At 49.3% G+C, this 18,976-nt stretch overlaps 2 protein-coding genes across 3 annotated transcripts; both read right to left on the bottom strand.

Annotated features, from left to right (window-relative positions):
• Nucleotides 1-3,908: 3,908 nt before the first annotated feature.
• LOC115383770 (protein CNPPD1-like) lies at nucleotides 3,909-7,195 on the bottom strand. Its single transcript, XM_030085948.1, is given in 11 exon segments — nucleotides 3,909-4,870; nucleotides 4,872-5,088; nucleotides 5,091-5,150; nucleotides 5,153-5,321; nucleotides 5,404-5,521; nucleotides 5,610-5,671; nucleotides 5,816-5,944; nucleotides 6,034-6,154; nucleotides 6,231-6,312; nucleotides 6,588-6,690; nucleotides 7,011-7,195. Coding segments are annotated over 11 exon segments (1,248 nt in total). The 5' UTR covers nucleotides 7,074-7,195; the 3' UTR covers nucleotides 3,909-4,746.
• Nucleotides 7,196-8,588: 1,393 nt separating this feature from the next.
• On the bottom strand, nucleotides 8,589-14,071 carry LOC115383765 (ATP-binding cassette sub-family B member 6, mitochondrial-like). Of its 2 annotated transcripts, XM_030085940.1 has the most exons (21): nucleotides 13,919-14,058; nucleotides 13,758-13,822; nucleotides 13,066-13,590; nucleotides 12,357-12,497; nucleotides 12,073-12,262; nucleotides 11,845-11,937; nucleotides 11,564-11,756; nucleotides 11,355-11,476; nucleotides 11,164-11,273; nucleotides 11,011-11,076; nucleotides 10,809-10,934; nucleotides 10,637-10,713; nucleotides 10,490-10,553; nucleotides 10,306-10,391; nucleotides 10,157-10,214; nucleotides 9,886-9,990; nucleotides 9,630-9,804; nucleotides 9,431-9,543; nucleotides 9,255-9,349; nucleotides 9,107-9,175; nucleotides 8,589-9,020 (listed from the first exon to the last, which is right to left on the bottom strand). In XM_030085940.1, the coding sequence occupies exons 3-21, from the start codon at nucleotides 13,408-13,410 to the stop codon at nucleotides 8,870-8,872; spliced, it is 2,379 nt and encodes a 792-aa protein (XP_029941800.1). In that variant the 5' UTR covers nucleotides 13,411-13,590; nucleotides 13,758-13,822; nucleotides 13,919-14,058; the 3' UTR covers nucleotides 8,589-8,869. The 2 variants fall into 2 exon arrangements, with proteins under 2 accessions (XP_029941800.1, XP_029941799.1); XM_030085939.1 differs by having other exon boundaries at nucleotides 13,758-14,071.
• Between the last annotated feature and the right edge of the window lie 4,905 nt (nucleotides 14,072-18,976).

Raw genomic sequence — 18,976 nt, 5'->3', positions numbered from 1 at the left:
AGATCCTGCCTTTATTCTGGACAACTTCCGGTAAATGGACGCGCAGATGGCGGAGGAATCGGATGACGTCACAGGAGAAAAATGTAGTCACGTGTTTCCTTGTTTACCGGGGACTGGACCATAGACGTATATCAATAGAATCATAGACGCACAGAGACGTACACGCTACTGTATGAGCGGATCTGACGGACCAGCCCGGTCGCCATCTTGAATGGGTCTCCGCTTCGGTTCTCGTGCGTTCAAACAGTTGTTTACACATTTGAAATGATCACAGCACACTCAATTTTCAAACAATTTTCACACCGTTTATATTTATTACAAACTTCAGATATGTGTTTCTGATACAGGGTGCATACAAATGTTGATTTTCATCCTGTAATGACTGCATAAACCACAATAGTTCTTTGGAGAGGAATTTTTGACTTTCTTGAAATTGGAGTGGATAAAAAAAGAAAAGAAGAGTATAATATTTACAATGCAGTGCCTTACATAGTAACAGGAAAAGTCCTGGCTGAGACCCATCCAATATGGTGGCGAGACACTAAGTGCATTTATTGCTAACACTGGCGTGTATAAATCTTACTAAGAACACAAATATGTAACTTTATTCATTTCATACATCATACAAAATACAGTGTGTCTTGTCTGATTATATCAATAAACATCACCATGTCAAGACTACTTTTTCATGTCACTAAATATTTACAAAAAAAAGACACATTGCTGTGAAAAAGACACGGTTTCCTATGTCTGTATTCAACACTTTCGTGACTTAAGTTGTATCGTTTACATGTTTGCATTCCATGTGTTTCCTGCCATAATCCAAACAATTGTGTTTGTGCACAAGTAACCACACACATTCACACAAAAATTAAAGAATGCAAGTGGGATGCTGCCAAACCCAAAGTGATTAAACATAAAAAAAAAGCTGAAAAAAGTACAACAACTCCAATAAATAAACCAATACAACAAAACCCATGTGGTAATACAGAAATATAATGAGTAAACACACGTTGATCAATTTGATCAGATAGAAAACACTGCAGAATCAAGTCAGATAAAGTCACTGGTTAGATCACAGAAGGTATTTTAATGTAAACAGCAGCACTGTCAGGAAAGCACTCTTCCTCATTTCGGTCCAGAGTCAATTTCTGAAAGACACAAATAAAAACCTCTGTGGGATGGATTTGAGTGAATGGAAGCTCTCGTTCAGTGCTGAGAAACACAAAGCATGTGGGAGGCAGAGGAACCAGACGAGAGGGAGGGTGGAGGGTGATCAGGAGGAAGTGAGAGGCTCCAGGGCCTACCTGCCTGGGTCCACTGCCGGGACTCAGACCTACAGGCCTGGGAAAGGAGAGGTGGGGGAGCCTCTGTCCCCTGGCACTAGGACAAAAGGGCGTCAATACCTGCTGGGGTTAACACCATGGCCTGCAGCAGGTCAGACAGAGAGATGATTCCCTTCACCACGTCTGCTCGGTCCACCAGGACCAGCCGGTGGACCTGCAACCAGGAGGAACACGGGATGAGCCCGGACAGTATTGCTCTGTGGTTCCATGACGTGAAGGGAAACGGTGGCGTACCTCAGCTTGCACTATGCGGTCGATAATAGTCTCCAGAGTTTCATCGGGATAACACTTGATCACTCCCTCCACGTAGCAGGAGCGCCTGCGGAGCGCCTCCTGCATCGTCATGTCCAGATTGTTGTAAGTCTTCTGGGCCGCCAGATTCTGAAGACGAAAACAAACAGCCCTGGGTCTGTATTTCAATGTCTTACCTTCGCTGGCAACGGAATAGGACGCCAGATCGGTTCTTTTCTACTTACAATGACGTCAAATCTTGAATAAAGAGCCACCACTTTGCCTGGAAAACAAACCACTGGATGCAGCGATGGAAGCAAACCAATACTAGAGTTTTATATATTTTTCTTAAAGAAGTCTACCTTGTTGGTCCACCACCGGCAGCGCAGACACCCGCCGCTCCACAAATATGGAGAGAGCGTCATAGACTGACGCCGTCTGCTGCACGGTGGCGATGTCCCTGAAGGTGCCGATCCCCAGCTCCTGGATCTGCCTCCGGACGAACGCAGGCTGGCGGATCTTCTTCCCCTGAGAAGACGCAAGCAGCCGATCACGAACCTCACTGGACGAAGACATGGGCGACACCGGAGGGCAGCGCGCTCACAAATATGTGGAGGAACTTGAGGATTCTTTTGTGTGTCAGGATGTGCAGGACGTTCCCCGACTCCGGATCGATGACGGGCAGCCGGTGGATTTTGTGTCTGAGTAAGGAATAGATGGCATCGAAGAGGCTGGCGGGAGAAGGGAGCTGATCAGAACACACAACGGGGCTGAAAGCAGGGAGGAACAGGACATGTGCTCACCTGGCCTCCGGAGAGATGCTGATGAGGAAGTGACTGGAATACTGCAAGTAGATATCTGGACAGAAGGAGAGACGGGAGCTCGAATGGAAATTCGCCCGGACGTGCGCACAGAGATGGTGCCGCTGGTTATTTACTTTGAACTGATTCACCTCTCCATGTCTCGATCTTGTGACTCTCCAGCTCGTACATCTGCACCTTCCAAAGCAACGTCAGGCAATCAACACAAAACCACCCACCAAACTGCTTTCGGTGCGCGCTCACACTCACCATGGGAGACTTGTAGTAGCAGTGGAGGATGTTAATGAAATCTGTAATCGTCAGCATCCCTGTGACAGAACAGGAGGGATTATTTCAGCTCAACAACGTTCAAAACCTTTACAGATGGTGCAACCGATTCCTCAACTTACCCACAAATCTCTGCAGCTTGCTGTCCCACAGAGGCGCGGCCCTCAAGCCGTTTGCCACCAGTGCAAAGAAGGCCTTTTTCACCTGTGGGGCGTCAGATAAATCCACTGTAACTGAAGCTTTAACACAGAGAAACAAAGGGCGTGCCCCGCGGGATCACCTGCAGCGTGGTGTCGAAGATGACCAGCTTACAGCTGGTTGGAATGGCGTCGTAGCAGCGGTGGCTTTTCATGAAATTCATGTAGACGGTGGCATCAGCCTCTGCGGGAGGAATGGCAGCAGCTGGTTACAGCAGGGGGTTAGATTTAGACACGGACATTATATGCATGCGTGCACAGCACAGCGACAAGCAAGGCAGGTTGGATCTCAAACCCACACACACACACACACACACACACACACAAACACATATCCACATCTGAATAACTGCACCTTGTTCCTGCAGTTCTGACTTCTTTCTTCGGAATGACACCTGAAACACAACATTCTCCACGTGACAGTTGAAGTCCTCCAGCCCTTCCCCCGCCTCGCTCCATGCCGTCTCTCACCTGTGAAGGAGGCTCCATGATCCTGGTGTGTGTTCCATGAAAAGTTGTTTTCAAAGCAGCAAACTGCTGCTGGTGACGGCGGCCGGGGTTGTTACCCTTTTCCACAAAGCGGTCGGGTCTATATTAGGAGCTCTGGAGCGGTATGTGTCAGGCCAAGGAGGGGAGGGGTCAAAGGAGCTGGCGGAGGTCCAACGGGAGGGACGCCGCTCGCAGCTCTGCCAGAAGCAGACGTCTTTGTTCTTCTGTCAGACGCTTATCGTCTAAACCTGTTCGCGTGAAACGCATCTTAAAGGCAGTTTCAGCAGTTTGTGACGTTACCATCCGGCTTCATCGTCACCAAACGCAGACAGAGGAAGTGTGTGAAGGCTGCAGACAGCAAGCAGGACCTTGAAGGGCCTCACGGCGAGCTGGAACAATGTGTCCGTACACGGTGGAACAAACGAGAGGTGCCGCCAAGCCACTGTAAAGCACGGCGGCGGTATCATCAGGCTGCAAGGCTGCTTGGCATTAAGAATTACTGGAACTCTCAGGATGAATGAAAACACTCAGACCTCTCAAAGAAAGGTGTTTATTAATCCCAGGTTTTCCCCCCATATAGTTTTTTTTTTTTTTTTTTTACAATATTTGCATTGTACATCATGTCCCAAATGAACGGACGCGGGGCTGAAAAGTGTATCAAATCCAAACGCTCGTAGCAATCCGTCAATTAGAAAGTAACTATCCACGTGTAACGGTGTACAGAAAAATAACTTGAGTTTTTCCCTCAAGTTCGCTGTTAACGCTAAATACAAAACCGATCAGAAATGCATGAAACCCCAGAACTGTCCTTCACAACATTAAAAACTAACCTTTTTTTGGCGAACACCCTGTTGAAGTAAAGTGGCTTTCAGATGATCTGATGAGGAGTTCGGATATGACGACACTGCTTCCTATCAAGCTACCTGCTTTGCTGTCCTTGTTGATGCAGACTTCGTTCAGATTCAGTGCTTGTAACGTGCTTGTGAACAACGTCTGATGTAAACCTTTTAAGCGAGACAGACGAAAGCTGAAAAAAGCAAATATGCGTGAGATTCAATCCCTTCGGAGCACAAAAAAAAAAAAAAAAACACTGTGTGAAGCTTCCATAAAGCTTGAAGTGACCTTAAAAACACCTTCATTAACCTGCCAACAAGACGACGGCGTCGACAAACCACTGTTCACCTCCACTCTCCACACCCGGCAGCCCCGAACGGAGGCTGCTGCAAAGCAAACAATACACTAGATGATCTGCGAACCGCTGGCGATTATCGCTGCGGGGGAATAATAGCACACTACGGCGTCTCTCCCGGGGCGCCCTCCTCCCGAATCTTTAGGTCTGGGAAACAAACGTAGAAGAAATGATGCTGGTTCCATTTCCGGGGTGCCCGGCCGCCGCTAGCCGGGCACGAGCAGAGCCTGGAGTTTGTCCACGGGCAGCAGGGACTCCAGCTGGCAGGGCAGCGCCCGCTTCAGACCGGGCTCCGCCGCCGGGAGGAGCTGAGCGGACCACCCGGACGGCGGGGGGGTGATCCGGCGGGCCGTGGACGGGGAGCGCCGAGGCGTTTCGAAGCTGGCACTGCAGCGACGGCAGCGCGGCGAGGCAGCCGGGGCAGATGAAGGAGGCGGCGGACCAGGGTTGCGTTTCGAGGTGGATGTGGCCCACGGAGGCCAGCAGGGACCCCCACAGACACAGCACCGACGAGTGGGCTGGGGCCGGCGGGGGGCTCGGCCCGCGCCGCCGGCCGATTCAGTCTGACGGTTCACGCTCTTGTTGGCCAGGACGCAACAGGGGAGGCGGTGGGGCCGCGGCGTCCTCGTGCACGGCGGGGGTGTGCAGGGGGGCCAGGGGGGGGGTCGCGGGTGAGCAGGGAGTGTCCGCTCCTGGAGAGGCTGAGCTGGTGCACCACGGCGCTGGAGGCGATCAGGCCAGCGACACTGGTGAGATAGACCAGGCCGAGCATGCAGGATACCTGGAGGAGGGGGAGGAGTCAGGATCGCACCTCATCACACGGCGGCACGATGAAAAAGAAAGAAAACAGACTGAAACGACACCTTGGTAAAGTGCTGATAGATGGCCGTGAGGGCTTGAGTCCATGCAGACTGCTCCAGGAGCACGCACAGGTCCGTGTAGGTGAACCAGCCGCGCTTCATTCCCTGTCGCTCCGCGATGCTGCGGAACACAAGAGCGTTCAGTCACGGCGGGCAAAACACGGCTCGGCGTGAGCGCAACGCAACGGAGGCCGTCCCGACTCACACACCTGGATTCCAGCTGCTTCAGTATGTCGAAGAAGTCGCTTGGCTCCGTGAAGAGGCTCCACTCCTGCAACGTAAAGCCAACTTCAAGCAAACGCACAGCGTGGATCACACACACACACACACACACACACACACACACACACACACACACACACACACACACACACACACACACACACACACACACACACACACCACCGCTACTCACAATGGCATTCAGGAAGTTCATCTCCAGGGTGTTGACAGTATGGACATCCAGCTTGCCAGCTGTTCCCCACTCGTCGTTGAACACCTCTTCCTCTTCTCCTTCGTCGTACAAGTACTTGCTGGCAACCATCTGAAGAGAAAAGCAGCAAGTTTGGAATTAAAGGACTCCTGCTGCTGATCCCACAGACTCATTTGAGTCATTTAAGACCGAACACAAACCATGGAGATCAGGAAGAGGTCGGAGGAGGAGATCTTCTGGAGGTATTCAGGGTTTCTGTGTCGGAGCCGTTCGATGTAAACGAGAGCCAGCATCATGGCGCACGGAGAGATGCAGGACTCCCTGAGGCAGAAGACATTCACATGTCACGACTCCGCAGTACAAAGTTCAGCATGTGCGTCTCCGTCTCGGCACAGACCTGGCAACATGAGCGGCATATTTCTTCTGGAGCTTTCTTATGGGGCTGGGCGCAGACTTCTGGAAGATCTCGACCGCTATATCTGGAATTCAATAGAAGCCATTGTAATTGTCATTTTATGTGATTACTTTGAAAATGTTCTGTAGACACAGTGATAAATTTGTCCTAAAAGAAGGACCCATATCTGAGGCAGATCGTCCTTCTCTCGACTTTCAAAACAGTGAACAATCCTGCTCTAAAGACCAAAAACACTGGACCACACTGAGCTTCTTTATTTCTCACTCTTCACATGAAAAGCTGCGTTTCCAGAATGATGAATAACTTTCCAATCCTTGCTGTTTGTCACGCTGCTCTCACCTGTTACAGGGCAGGAGAGGGCATCCAGAGACACGTCTTTATCCAGGCCATAATACAGTCTCTTTCTCACTCGTTCTGTCAGTTTCTGGTGTCCAGGAAGAAACTGTGGAAACAAGCCGGGTTAAATTAGTACACATATGATAAAATGTGTGGGTTTTGTTTCATTTTTAAAGCTTTACGGCTGTTACGTTACGAGTTAAACCTCATAGCTGCGATGCTAAGTAAGCTAGCTCGAGGCCTTCAGTGTTAAAACAAAAGTATCTCATAAAATCAATCATATAACATACCATTTTTTCACAATTTTACATTCAAAACAACCCTTTATACAAAACATCTAGTTTCGAGGTTACGCAGTTGACCTTAGCGACGTGAAGCTAAGCTAACTAGCCTAGCCTCTAGTTTGTTGTTATCTCGGAAACATACCGTGAACTCCTGGAAGTCGGAAAACTGAAGCGTCTTCTCGTCAAATAAAGCCTTGAAATCCATTCCGACTATAGATCGAACATCAGGTCTGGTGGTTAATGGTGGAATAAGACGACTGTTTGGCCCAGACTGCCCGCCTGTGTGTGCGCGCGTTGACGCCCTGTCTGCCGCTGCCTGTGTGCGGGGACACTGAGTTCCCTCCGAGTCGAGCTGCAGCCGGCCAGCAGGGGGCGCAGTGAGGACAGTAATACAGCCGGCCAGCAGGGGGCGCAGGTGTGGACAGTAATACAGCCGGCCAGCAGGGGGCGCAGTGAGGACAGTAATACAGCCAGCCAGCAGGGGGCGCAGTGAGGACAGTAATACATCCGGCCAGCAGGGGGCGCAGTGAGGACAGTAATACAGCCGGCCAGCAGGGGGCGCAGTGAGGACAGTAATACATCCGGCCAGCAGGGGGCGCAGTGAGGACAGTAATACAGCCGGCCAGCAGGGGGCGCAGTGAGGACAGTGCACACAACACCAGTACAAGAAAGAAATAAGGTAAAAAAAAATTATCAAATAAACAAAGAGAAATCTCATGTTTTACGGCTTTTATTTGACCTAAATACACTCAGCAAAGAACAGATTTATTCTGTTTCAATTCAGAAAATGTTTGAATTTGTTGTGAAAAGGAATTTAACATGGCTTTTTTCCCCCCACTGAATATTCTTTCGTCGGACATCAGTAATAAAGGATTCAGAATTACTTTTTCTATATATTTATTATTTCAAACAACACATCCTCCTGACAAAAGGTCAAAAAAAAAAAATTCAATATCAATAAAACATATATAGAGCTTCATTTCACATCGTCTTTCTTAAAGAAGTTTCAGCAAAATATATTTTACAGATACGTCAAAAAGCTATTTTTGACTCCCTGTTGCGGCGTTTACCACAAAGACTGCTAAGGTTTTCCACTACACCGATGAAAGTCCACTGAAATAAATACTAGAATAATGTAACAGTGTATGACCCAAAATCTAGAGATCTTTCTAAAATATGTCAGTTTGTCACAGATTTGACTGTATTCATGTAAAGCCTTTAAGTGTAGAAATATCCCTCAACGGCTTGATAGTAGCTGAACAGTCTCAAATGTTTGTATGACACATAAAGAAGCTCAATAAAACACACAGAAGACCAGAAAGAACTTTGGGGATTTTCTCAATCTATTGATAAAAACATTAAAATAAAACTGAGGAAAATAATGATTTCACTCATAAACCTTTATTGTGACTAAACGGAGTATTTACAGGCTGATATGTAGGTCGGTCAGTAGATAGGTAGAAAACACCAAATAATGACATATTTCCAAGTCAGTGGGGCTGAAGCACGTCTGATGGCGTACTTCCACTGAAATACATTCAGACTGGACGGTTTGGCTTCGTTTCCAGGTTTTGTTTAATGATGCAGGATTATTTAGACCGGTTTCATTAAACGGTGTGAATCGTCCCTTTAACGCCAGAGCGCACATCGCTTTATTAAAAACTCACATTGTACTAAAAACATGATGCAAAATTCAGCTAAAAAAAAAAAAAAAAAAAAAAAAAAAAAAAAAACCACAAACTCCATTGGCTCGTTTCTCAAGGTTGAAAAAAAAAAAAAAAAAAGACACAAACCATAAATATGAGAAAAATGGACATAAATAACATCAAATTTGAGGCAAGAGTGCTTTAAATGAATCCGTTTCCATCATCAAATCGGATGTTTTTGCCTCCAGGATGTTCATAGATCTGTGATTATAGTGTCGACACCTCCTCGGCTTCAGTAAGGCTCCTCCGTCTGTTATTGCACATTAAATCTACAAACTTTTTACAAGCTCAAAGTTCAGTGCCCCGCTGAGGTGGCCGGCGGCTGCAGCTTCTCCGATTTGCGATCTTTGGTTTCGGTGTCCGAGGACGAGTCCGAGTCCTGCACCTGCTGCTGCTTCAGCCACATGTCAGCGTAGAGGCCTCCTTTGAGCAGCAGCTCCTCGTGCCTTCCGGGGGGGGGGGGGGGGGATAAAACGCCTCGTTACTTCAGGACTCGGGAAATCGGACGAACACGTCAGTCGCTGGTATTTACCGTCCTCGCTCGGCGATGCGCCCGTCGCTCACCACCAGAATCTGGTCGGCTCCGATGATGGTGGACAACCTTCCAGAGAGGAGAGACGCCACTTCTTCATACAGACGAGGGGCGAAAAAACAGAGAAAAAGAAAGAGGGAAACCTTACCTGTGGGCGACAACCACGGTGGTGCGATTGGTGCAGACTTTGGCCAGCGACGCCTGGATGTTCCTCTCCGTCTGGGTGTCCAGCGCCGAGGTGGCCTGAACACGAACCGCGTTAGGAAAAAAAAAAAAAAAAAACCAAGGCCGCCTCCCTGCAGCGCGGCGCGGCGCTCGCCTCACCTCGTCCAGCAGGATGATCTGTGGCGCTTTGAGGATGGTCCTGGCGATGGCCACCCGCTGCTTCTCTCCGCCGCTCAGCTTCAGGCCCCGTTCCCCCACCTGCGTGTCGTAGCCTGCCACACACACACGCACACACACACACCAATTCAAAACAACTGTTCAAACTGAAAGCCAGCTGACAGGAAACGGCCCGCTTCACCTTCGGGGAAGGTGGTGATCTTGTCGTGGATGTCGGCGGCGACGGCCGCCTCCTCCACCTCCCGGTCGCTGGCGGAGATGCGCCCGTAGCGGATGTTGTCCCGGATGGTGTCGTTGAAGAGCACGGTGTCCTGCGGCACCACGCCGATGTGCGCCCGCAGCGACACCTGCTTCAACTGGGGACACACACACACACACACTCAGTCCAGACGAACTGCCGCCGTCTCACACAGCGTCATCCGAGGCGAAGCGCGGACCTTGGATATGTCCTGGCCGTCGATGCGGATGCATCCGCCCTGGACGTCGTAGAAGCGGAAGAGCAGGCGGATGATGGTGCTTTTACCGGACCCCGACTGGCCGACCTGCGGAGAACGAGCAAACGGCGGACGATGAACGACGATAGAAGTTTCTGTTTCTATCTTCATGTGCTGCACCTTCCTGCTGTTTTAGCTCAAAATGAAGAATAAAAGTTAAAAAAACAAAAAAAACAAAAAGAAAACACAGCTATAAAGTGGAAGTGAGTCTCACCAGGGCGACAGTCTGTCCGGGGAGGACGGTGAAGGACACGTCCTTCAGGATCTCTTTGCTGCGAGACAGGAAGGAAGTTATTTCAGGCCGCGGCGTGAATCTTTAGCTCGGCTCGTGTTTCCGGGGGAGAAAGCGAACGGTGAACCGACCCGTCGACGTAGCTGAAGTAGACGTTCTCGAACTCGATCTTTCCCAGCTGATAGAGGAGGTTCCCGGCGTTCACTGCGTCTTTCACCTGCGTCCAGAGAACACACACGAATTAATTAAAAAAAAAAAAAATAACAGCACGGTGGAGCTATTGAGGCTCCAAACACACATCAGCCTGAGATTCACCTCCTCCTCCTCTTCAAAGAGCTGGAACATGCTCTCCATGTCAATGAAGGAGTTCTGGATCATTCTGCCGGAGAAACAAATCAACGCGAGCGTCAGCCTCGAGTTCAGGCCTCCGCCCAACACCGCTGCGCTTCCCTCCATCCTCACCTGTAGTAGGTTCCAAACCAGTTGAGCGGAGTGTACAGCTGAATGATGTAGGTCCCGAAAAGGACAAAATCTCCAACCTGGGAGCCAAATGTTGACATCTCTGTTAAGACTGAGGCGGATTCGAATGATACGTCTCAAAAACCAAACAGAGGTGAAGTGTGTGTGTGATCACCTGAAACTTTCCCTCAGTGACGAAGTAGGCGCAGAGCAGGGAGCCGGCCAGCAGCCCCGAGCCGATGATGAGGTTCTGCGTTTGGTTGAGGAACGCCAGCGACGCCTGGGTCTTCCACTCCGAGGCCTGGGAAAGCAGACAAGCGAAGCGTGAGCCGGTTTCAGAAGCGGCCGTGTTTACAGCGAGCCGCCGACTGCCTCACCTGGTACTTCAGGATGGCGCCCTCGAATCGGCCCACCTCGTAGCTCTCCGCGTTGTAGTATTTCACCTGTCGGAAGACGTCACGTTTAGAGGAGAACCTCAGCGTTTCGGATTAGCTCTGACACTCAGTGAAGCAGAGGAGTCTTTCTGGCACCGTCTCGAAGTTCAGCAGAGAGTCCACGGCCTTGGACTTGGCGTTGTTGTCCTGCAGGTTCATGTCTCGCCGGTACTTCGTCCTCCACTCGGTGATGATGATCGTCAGAGCTGAGGAGGAAAAAGGAGACGTTGGACGCTCCGATGAGGCTGAAGCTACATCCCGGCGGCGGCGTCCGAGGCTCGTCTTACTGAGGTAGAGCGTCATGCAGACGAAGACGATCAGGCCGAACCAGGCGTTGAAGTAGGTGATGAAGTAGATGATGGAAATGACGATGTCGGCGATGGTGGGAAAGATGCTGAACACGATGTAGCTGTGGAACACGGAGACGGAGAGGCATGAGTCCCGGTCGGCCCACAACGTCCCGGAGCCGCGGCGCCGGCCGGCCGGCCGGTCTGACCTGAGCAGGCTGTTGATGGACGAGGTGCCGCGGTCGATGCTCCTCAGCACGTCGCCCGTCTTGCGGCCCAGGTGCCAGCGCAGGGACAGCGAGTGCAGGTGGGCGAACAGGCGCACCTGCACCACCCGGTTGGTGAACTGCTGCACGCGGATCCACAGGAAGGAGCGCAAGTTGCTGACGAAGCCCGAGGCGCCTGCGGAGGGGAGCGGAGCCGAGCGGTGAGCCGACGCCCCGGATCGGCCCGGACCGCCGCCGCGCTCTCTTGGAGTGAAGCGACCTACCTGCTCCGCCGCCCTGCAAGAACTTCAGCAGGACGTAGACACACACCGTGGTGGCCACGGTGCGCCAGCTCTTACGGTCCGTCAGATCATTGACTGAGAAGCAGAAGGGTACAAACTTTACTAATCAGTAATATGAAACTAGAACACCAAGGTCATTTGAATCTCTGACAGGTGTGTAACGTGTTTTCTATCCGAAAAGATCAATTCAACGGCAGCAGAGAGACTCACCAATGTTCTTGTAGTAGATGGGGACGAAGACATTGATGGCCCGCTCCACTCCCAGCAGGCCCAGGCAGAAGAGGACCAGCATCTGCAGGAAGACGCTGCCCCGGGGCCACATGTAGGGCACCAGCAGGCGCACCTTCTTGGTGAAGCCCTGCCAGGTGGACTGGCTCTCCTCGGCTCCTCCCAGAAGACTCTGACAAACACACACACACACACACACGTGTCAAACACACACACACAAACACTGTGCGACAGCAGGAGCTAAAGTGAAGCCGAGGCTCGTGCACCTGTCCGCTGTTCTCCACGTCGCGCTCGTCTTCGTTTATCAGCAGCATGTAAGGTCGCCGTGGCAACCCGGGAGCTCTGAGGCCGATGAAGAAGAGCAGGCCGGAGGCGGCGTAGCGCAGGAGCCACAGGGCGAACTGCACCTGAGAGCAGGCCGGTGTGGAGAAGAGATCGTTTCAAGCTGCGTACGGTTCACTGTGTTCACTTCACAGCACTGTTTGCTGGTATGTTACACTCCTGCATGAGTGATCTGACAGTAAGACAGACAGCCTCATTGAAAAAAAAGTGATAAAAGCTAATATTAGACACTCAAAAAAGTTTTTTTAGTGAAGATTTCATGCTTCAAGTTATAAAACACCAGGGCAAAACCCGCCACGCTGACTGAGAGTGGGAGGGGCAGAGGACGTTGTCTCTGACTGGTTCTCAGAAGCAGCGCTGAGGAACTGAAAGTCAGACCTTGCAGTGACTCAGCAAAAAAGCCGAGGTTGGGCCTCCCAGTTGTTTTTCAGGACTCATGAGTTTGCACAGGTTTGAGGAGCGGCCCAGGAGAATAAAGGAGCGCATTTTTTACTAAGAATGAACATGAACTTGATCCCAGATAAGAAGAAAGGGAGATAAGATGAACATTTCTACCAAACCCTGCGTGGAAACAGACAAAGCATGCAGCTTTTAGTCCTCTTTATCAGAAATCAAGAGAAAACCAGACTTCACCTGATGCTGCTCGTCCTCCAGACCCCACCACCAGTGAGGACTGTACCAGGACACGAAGGCCAGGTTCTCTGCCGAGAAGGCCAGGGCCCAGAACAGCAGCAGGGCCGCGCTGTGGCCCCTGGTGCGGTCCATCACCAGGGCCCTCCTCCTCTCCACCCTGAGCAGGGCCACGGCCCAGGCCCAGGCCAGCACCGAGAAGCCGCCGTACAGCACCGCGTACCCCGGCAGCTCCGCGGCGGTGGCAGCTCGCCACACCAGCCCAAACACAAACTGGACCAGGAGGAGCGCCGAGAGGGCCAGCTGGAGGCCGTAGAGGCGCGAGCGGGGGATGAACTTGGGCTCCATGGCGGTGCCGTACTTCTGGTAGAAGATGCAGTGGACGGTGCCGAGGAAGAAGGCGATGGTGAGGAGGATGGTGGGGACCAGGGTGAAGTAGAAGCAGGGGGAGATGCCTCCATCCAGCCAGGTGCGGGAGATGGAGGAGTTGGATTCACAGTAGCTCTGTAGAAAACGCCATGGCTGCACCTGCAGGAGGAATCATGACAAGGTGCAAATGAAAAAAATGCACAGACACTTTTTTAAAAAAGATCCTACAACAAACCCAGACTTGTTTTGCTGCATTTACAGCGCCATAAACACACCTGTAACAGCTCACCAGCCTCTAATGAGAACGCAGATAAAACAGCACTAACCTGATTCGCCGGGAAGGTTTGCAGAAACCTTTAAATGAATATCTTCCTCTCAATAACAGAGCTCCCTGCAGGAACACCAGCTGTTAGCAGTTAGCCGTTAGCTCCCTCCTGCCGTCCTCCGCTCACTGCTTCAGACCGAGACTCCGCACCAACACACTGACCCAAATCCGAGAGGACGAGCGATTCGGAGCCTGTTTCCTGTCATAACTATACTCCGGAGAGTGTGGAGTCACGCCAAGGCAGCAGTCGTCCTTGTGGCGTGTGCGCATGTTAAACAGCCGCTGCCATCCATGACTCTGCAATCTACACTTTACGCAACAGTCTGAACGAACGTCACTCAGTGCTGCAGCCTGGGAGACAGCGCCTCTAAAGGAGGAGGGCGGTACTGCAGGTGTGACAAACTGCAGTGAATAAAAAACAAATGTAGGGATATTTTTTTTTTTTTTTCCATGAGAATAAATGCATATTTCAAAATAAAATCACTTATGATCAATCAGATGATTACTGTGCGTGGCGTACTTCAAATTTATCGGTGTGACTGTCAATATATTTGTGTTTATGTATAATATGTAAGTATATAGGTGTAGATTTATGTCTGTATATGGTATATTGTGTACAGATTTATAATTTATTTAAAAGGGGTTTGGACACAGACAGACAGACACGCGGCCACGCACGCACACACACAGCTTAACTGTTCAGAGTTTACTGTGGAAAGTTTCAGGAGACAAAACCTCTCTTGTCACTATGAACTATTTTGTAAAGTGTTTTATGAATAATAATTTAATGGATTTATGCAGCACATGTCCTGTTTTGTTTTTGTTTTTTGGAAACCCTGAAATATCTGACTTAAAAGACTACTTCCACCAATTACATGAGTACTTCATTTTTGTCTTTTTTATTCTTCCTGTTCTTCTTTGTCACGATACCATTCACCTGCCATTAAAACACATGAGAAAAATACCCCCAAAAATTGAATTGATTCTTTTTAATTGATCTTCGTTCATTTATGTATTTTATTTTTTATTACGTGTTTTTACTGTATAACATGAGAAAATAGTTTTCATTAAACAACAGGCACTTTACTAGAGATCTCAATAGAAATTTACACACAAATGGGGGGAAAGAGCATTTATTGAATTATGTGAAAATATTCAAAATAATCTTTATATACTTTTCAACTTTCTGCAGTGCGTCAGTTCTTTTTCTTCCTCTGATTGACATGTAAAATAATCGTATTTCTATTAATATATAAATGCTGCCCCTCCTTCATGCAGAATTCCCAGATATGAAGCAGAACGCTATTAAATACTGTTCAAAAGAAATGTTGAACGAACATGACGAACAACCATCAAAAAAACATGTAAAGCAGGACAGTTGTCAAAAATAATAGATAAATTGAATTAAAAAAGCAACAACATAGAAAAAACAACAAAAAGACATTCAAAAAGCAAACGGAAGCAAAGACTTATATATTTATTTCAAGAACAAGTTACAGGAAACTGTTTTCAACGGATTCAGATGAAATTGGATGGACGATTGAAATGTTACAAAATCACCACAAGATGGCAGTATATGCAAAGGTATAATCAACATTCCCATCAGGCCCCTGACGAGCAGGTGAGAGAAGCACCTTCACCATCCTCACGTGCAGCGAGGGAACAGGGAGGAGCGTTTTCACTGCTCCATCACCATAAGTTACCAACAGAAAGATCCCCTCTCACTTTAAAGTTTCATTTCCTGAAGAAAGCAGTAGCGTCATGCAGGGAGGAGGGAGCGAGCGGTTTAACTTAAGCTTCTCCCTTCAAACTGTAAACTCAGGGTTTAGTCAAAAGAGGGGAAGTGACTCAAAAAGCCAGCTGTCGCATCTGTCCTACCTGTGAGGACGAATAAAAGACTCTTCAGGGACGTGCGTGTACGTGTGTGTGTGTGTGTGTGTGTGTGTGTGTGTGTGTGTTTGTGTGTGTGAGTACCTGCTTGTGGAAGTAGAGAGAAAATAAGAAAATATAAAAAATGTGGAGCATATCCTGATGTGCAAAAGGGAGCGAGAGAAAAAAAAAATCCCTTAAAGAGCTTGTGATGTCTTGAGTTCACACACATAGATGCACACACACACACACACACACACACACACAGACACACACGCGCGCGTGTGCGGGGAGAAGGGGGTAAATCTTATCATTTAGAGGCTTCACAATGGGCATAAAGAGGTGCTAATCTGCTTCATCTGGCCGGCTCCTTTGTGTTGGGGGGAAATGGACCTTCTGTCTGTCGGCCGCCCGCCGCCCGGCTCCTTTGTCCCCCCCGGGATGTGACGGCCTGCCCATCACCGGCCTCATCTCGCCCCTCTTTTGTGCGGCCCTCCGCGGACGGCCTCAGCCGGAGCCCTGTTAGCCCTCTCCTCGTCGATCCCGCCTTCCCTCTCATTCTTCCTCTCTGCCTCTTTTGTGTGGCGCGGGCCGCCCGGCGCGAGGACGGAATCGGGCGGGGACGAGACGGATGTGGACGCCAATCCAACCCTGCTGATTTAATGGGGAGAGAATATCGGCGGTGTTGGGCGCGCTTCGTCCAATCTCATTAGGACTACAGGTGATCGATAACGCTCGGTGAGTATTCAGTGAAGGACGAGAGCTTTAAACATTTGGTAACCAGGACTGCTCCGGCCTCCTTCAGCCGAGGCCAGGGCGGACTTCCTGGACGTGCGCTGCAGGTCCCTGTGCTGCTGGAGTGGATCTCCCACTTCTAGTTCGCACGAGTTGCTTAACGGACACATGAAAAGCGACGTGTGTGTGTGTGTGTGTGTGTGTGTGTGTGTGTGTGTGTGTGTGTGTGTGTATTCTTCCGGCGACAGCGTTTAAAAGGCTGAGCGCAGGCTTCACAGAGAGCGAGGTCAGCGACCTGCAGACGGGGAGCGGTTTGAAAAGGCTCTCCGCTCGGTCAGGATCTCCACGAGACCCGCGGAGCTTCACACTGCTCCTCTGAGGCCGAGGCTCGACCCCCGGACCCCCCGGCAGCGAGTCTCCAGAGCCCTCAGACCTGTGGGCAGACGTGAGACACGACTTCCTGAGGAGGGCAGAAGGAAGAGTGACGAGTCTCAGCTCTCAGACGGTCGAATGAGCACATGGTCCTGACAAGAGAGGGAAGAGGAGAATCGCCACACGGGGAAAAGTCTGCAGGGCAAATCCAGACCTGTCAACGCATAAATATGAATAAATCATCTAAAACCAGAACGACTAATTCAAGAGCTCGCACCAGCCGTGGGTGTGAATTTTTGGACTTCTAGTAAACGGCCGGGCTTTCCAGCGCTCACGTTGGATTACTCCTCAAAACGACGCGGCTGAGTTAAAGTCTTGTCACCGAGCTTCTCCTTCCTTCCCGATGACGGGACGCGGCAGAGTTTATCACTGCTCGCACATCAGCTTCATTAGTTACTGCACTTCGATCTGCGCAGTGACGGACGCAGCCGAGGATTCTCCGCTGTCCCGCGTTTTCAGGTGAGGATTCGTGGCTGAAAGCCCAGGAACAGCCTCCACCGCCACCGCCACCCCCACCGCCGACGGAGCCCTTGATGAGCGAGCGCAGGCCCTCGCTCCCTCCGACGGCCTGCTGCAAATGTCGTGAGGTGGAGGCGTCTGACCTTCAGCCGCTCTCCAAAGCCACGGCCACGGGGCGAGCCTGCACCTGGGCCCGACGATAAACAAGAAGCAAACCTGCACCATCACTCTCTCAGTCTGGGCGGATCACACCTCAGACCAGGGGAACTCGCAGGTTTACCTTAAAATGCAACACGACAGAGGAAATCCTGCAGTATGATACATTATGTTTATGCTAAACGAGGCCAGTTCTATCATTACTGCAGAGCTGGAAGTCCCTCTGCTCTCTGCAGACTCTGAGCCTCTCAGTCCTCATTCTACTGACACTGGGAAACACACAAAAACAGCGCTTCAGAGACATCCCTGCCCAGAGTTCATGTGTTCATCCTGTTGCCTAACAGACTCATGTGAACAGGAATGTATGTGAACACAGAAAATTATGCACATGTGGTTCAAACTATTACAGCAAGTCACTTTTCACAGCAAAACTATATCGCCACCCTCTGAAAATAATTGCGCGAGTAATTTTTTTTTAACAGATTTTCATCCTCATCCTCAGTTAAACAGATCCTACCATTCTGCCTCTTTACTTCCTGAAAAATCTGAATACAAAATATTTGGTGCTTTACTTGAAGCACCCGGTAGAACACATTATAAGTAGTTATAAACACTCATAAAAGATCATAATGCTTTATAACCCGCTCTACAGCACAGGGTTAGGGTTCGGTCCTGATGTTAGAAAGCATTGTGGTCATTTCTGAGTGTCTGTAACTATAGTTATACAGTGCTATAATGTACTTAAAAATGTGTTTTACAGGGGTGCTTCAAGTAAAGTGCTTCCAAATATTTTAATATTATATAGTCAAAACGATAGTGTACAATAAAGATTTGAGTTTTTTTGGGTTTTTTTTACTGAAAAAATATATATGACAATGTAATAAATCCCAAGTACCTAACTTGACAGTACATTTAAAAATATCAGCCGTGAAGTTTTGCAGTCAAAAGTACAGTATAGAGTAGGGGTGTCCATCATAAAGCCCGCGGACCAAAACTGGCCCGCAAGAGGCTTCAACACGGCCTGACAAAATCACGGAAGGTCAAAATCTGAAAGAGGACACAGATTTCTGGGCTCTGGATTGTGTTTTCTGGACATTCACTGTATTTGGCACCAAGAGATTCCATTAGCATGGATTCATGTTGAATCCGGGATCATTTTCTGGTGTAATTATTTGGTTTTTTTTTTGCAAACATCTAGACGTTTCCATCATATACACTCTGCAACACAGAAAAGAACAGCGATAAAGTTTCAAACTGAAGGTTATTCCGGCACACTCAGGATGAAACTGGGCAGAATGTGAGGAGTCATGTATGTAACACCATTAGAAATATTAAGTTTCACACTACAATCAAAGTTACAAAACTGTAGAAATAATGAAATTAATTACACACATTTTTAACCCTGGAAGAAAAGCAAATCGGACACCACTATTGTCTATGAAAACCCAGTTTTACACCGAATCACTGATGAAAACATCTAAAATTCACTTGAAATCATGAATTGTGTGTGATGTTACAGGGACTAAATTGAATTTCTCTGTCTTCGGTTCCCTGCAGCTCCTGAGTTCG

The sequence above is a fragment of the Salarias fasciatus genome, assembly GCF_902148845.1.
Source record: "Salarias fasciatus chromosome 23 unlocalized genomic scaffold, fSalaFa1.1 super_scaffold_20, whole genome shotgun sequence".
Lineage (NCBI taxonomy): Eukaryota > Metazoa > Chordata > Actinopteri > Blenniiformes > Blenniidae > Salarias > Salarias fasciatus.
This window is presented reverse-complemented; position numbering and strand designations above follow the sequence as displayed.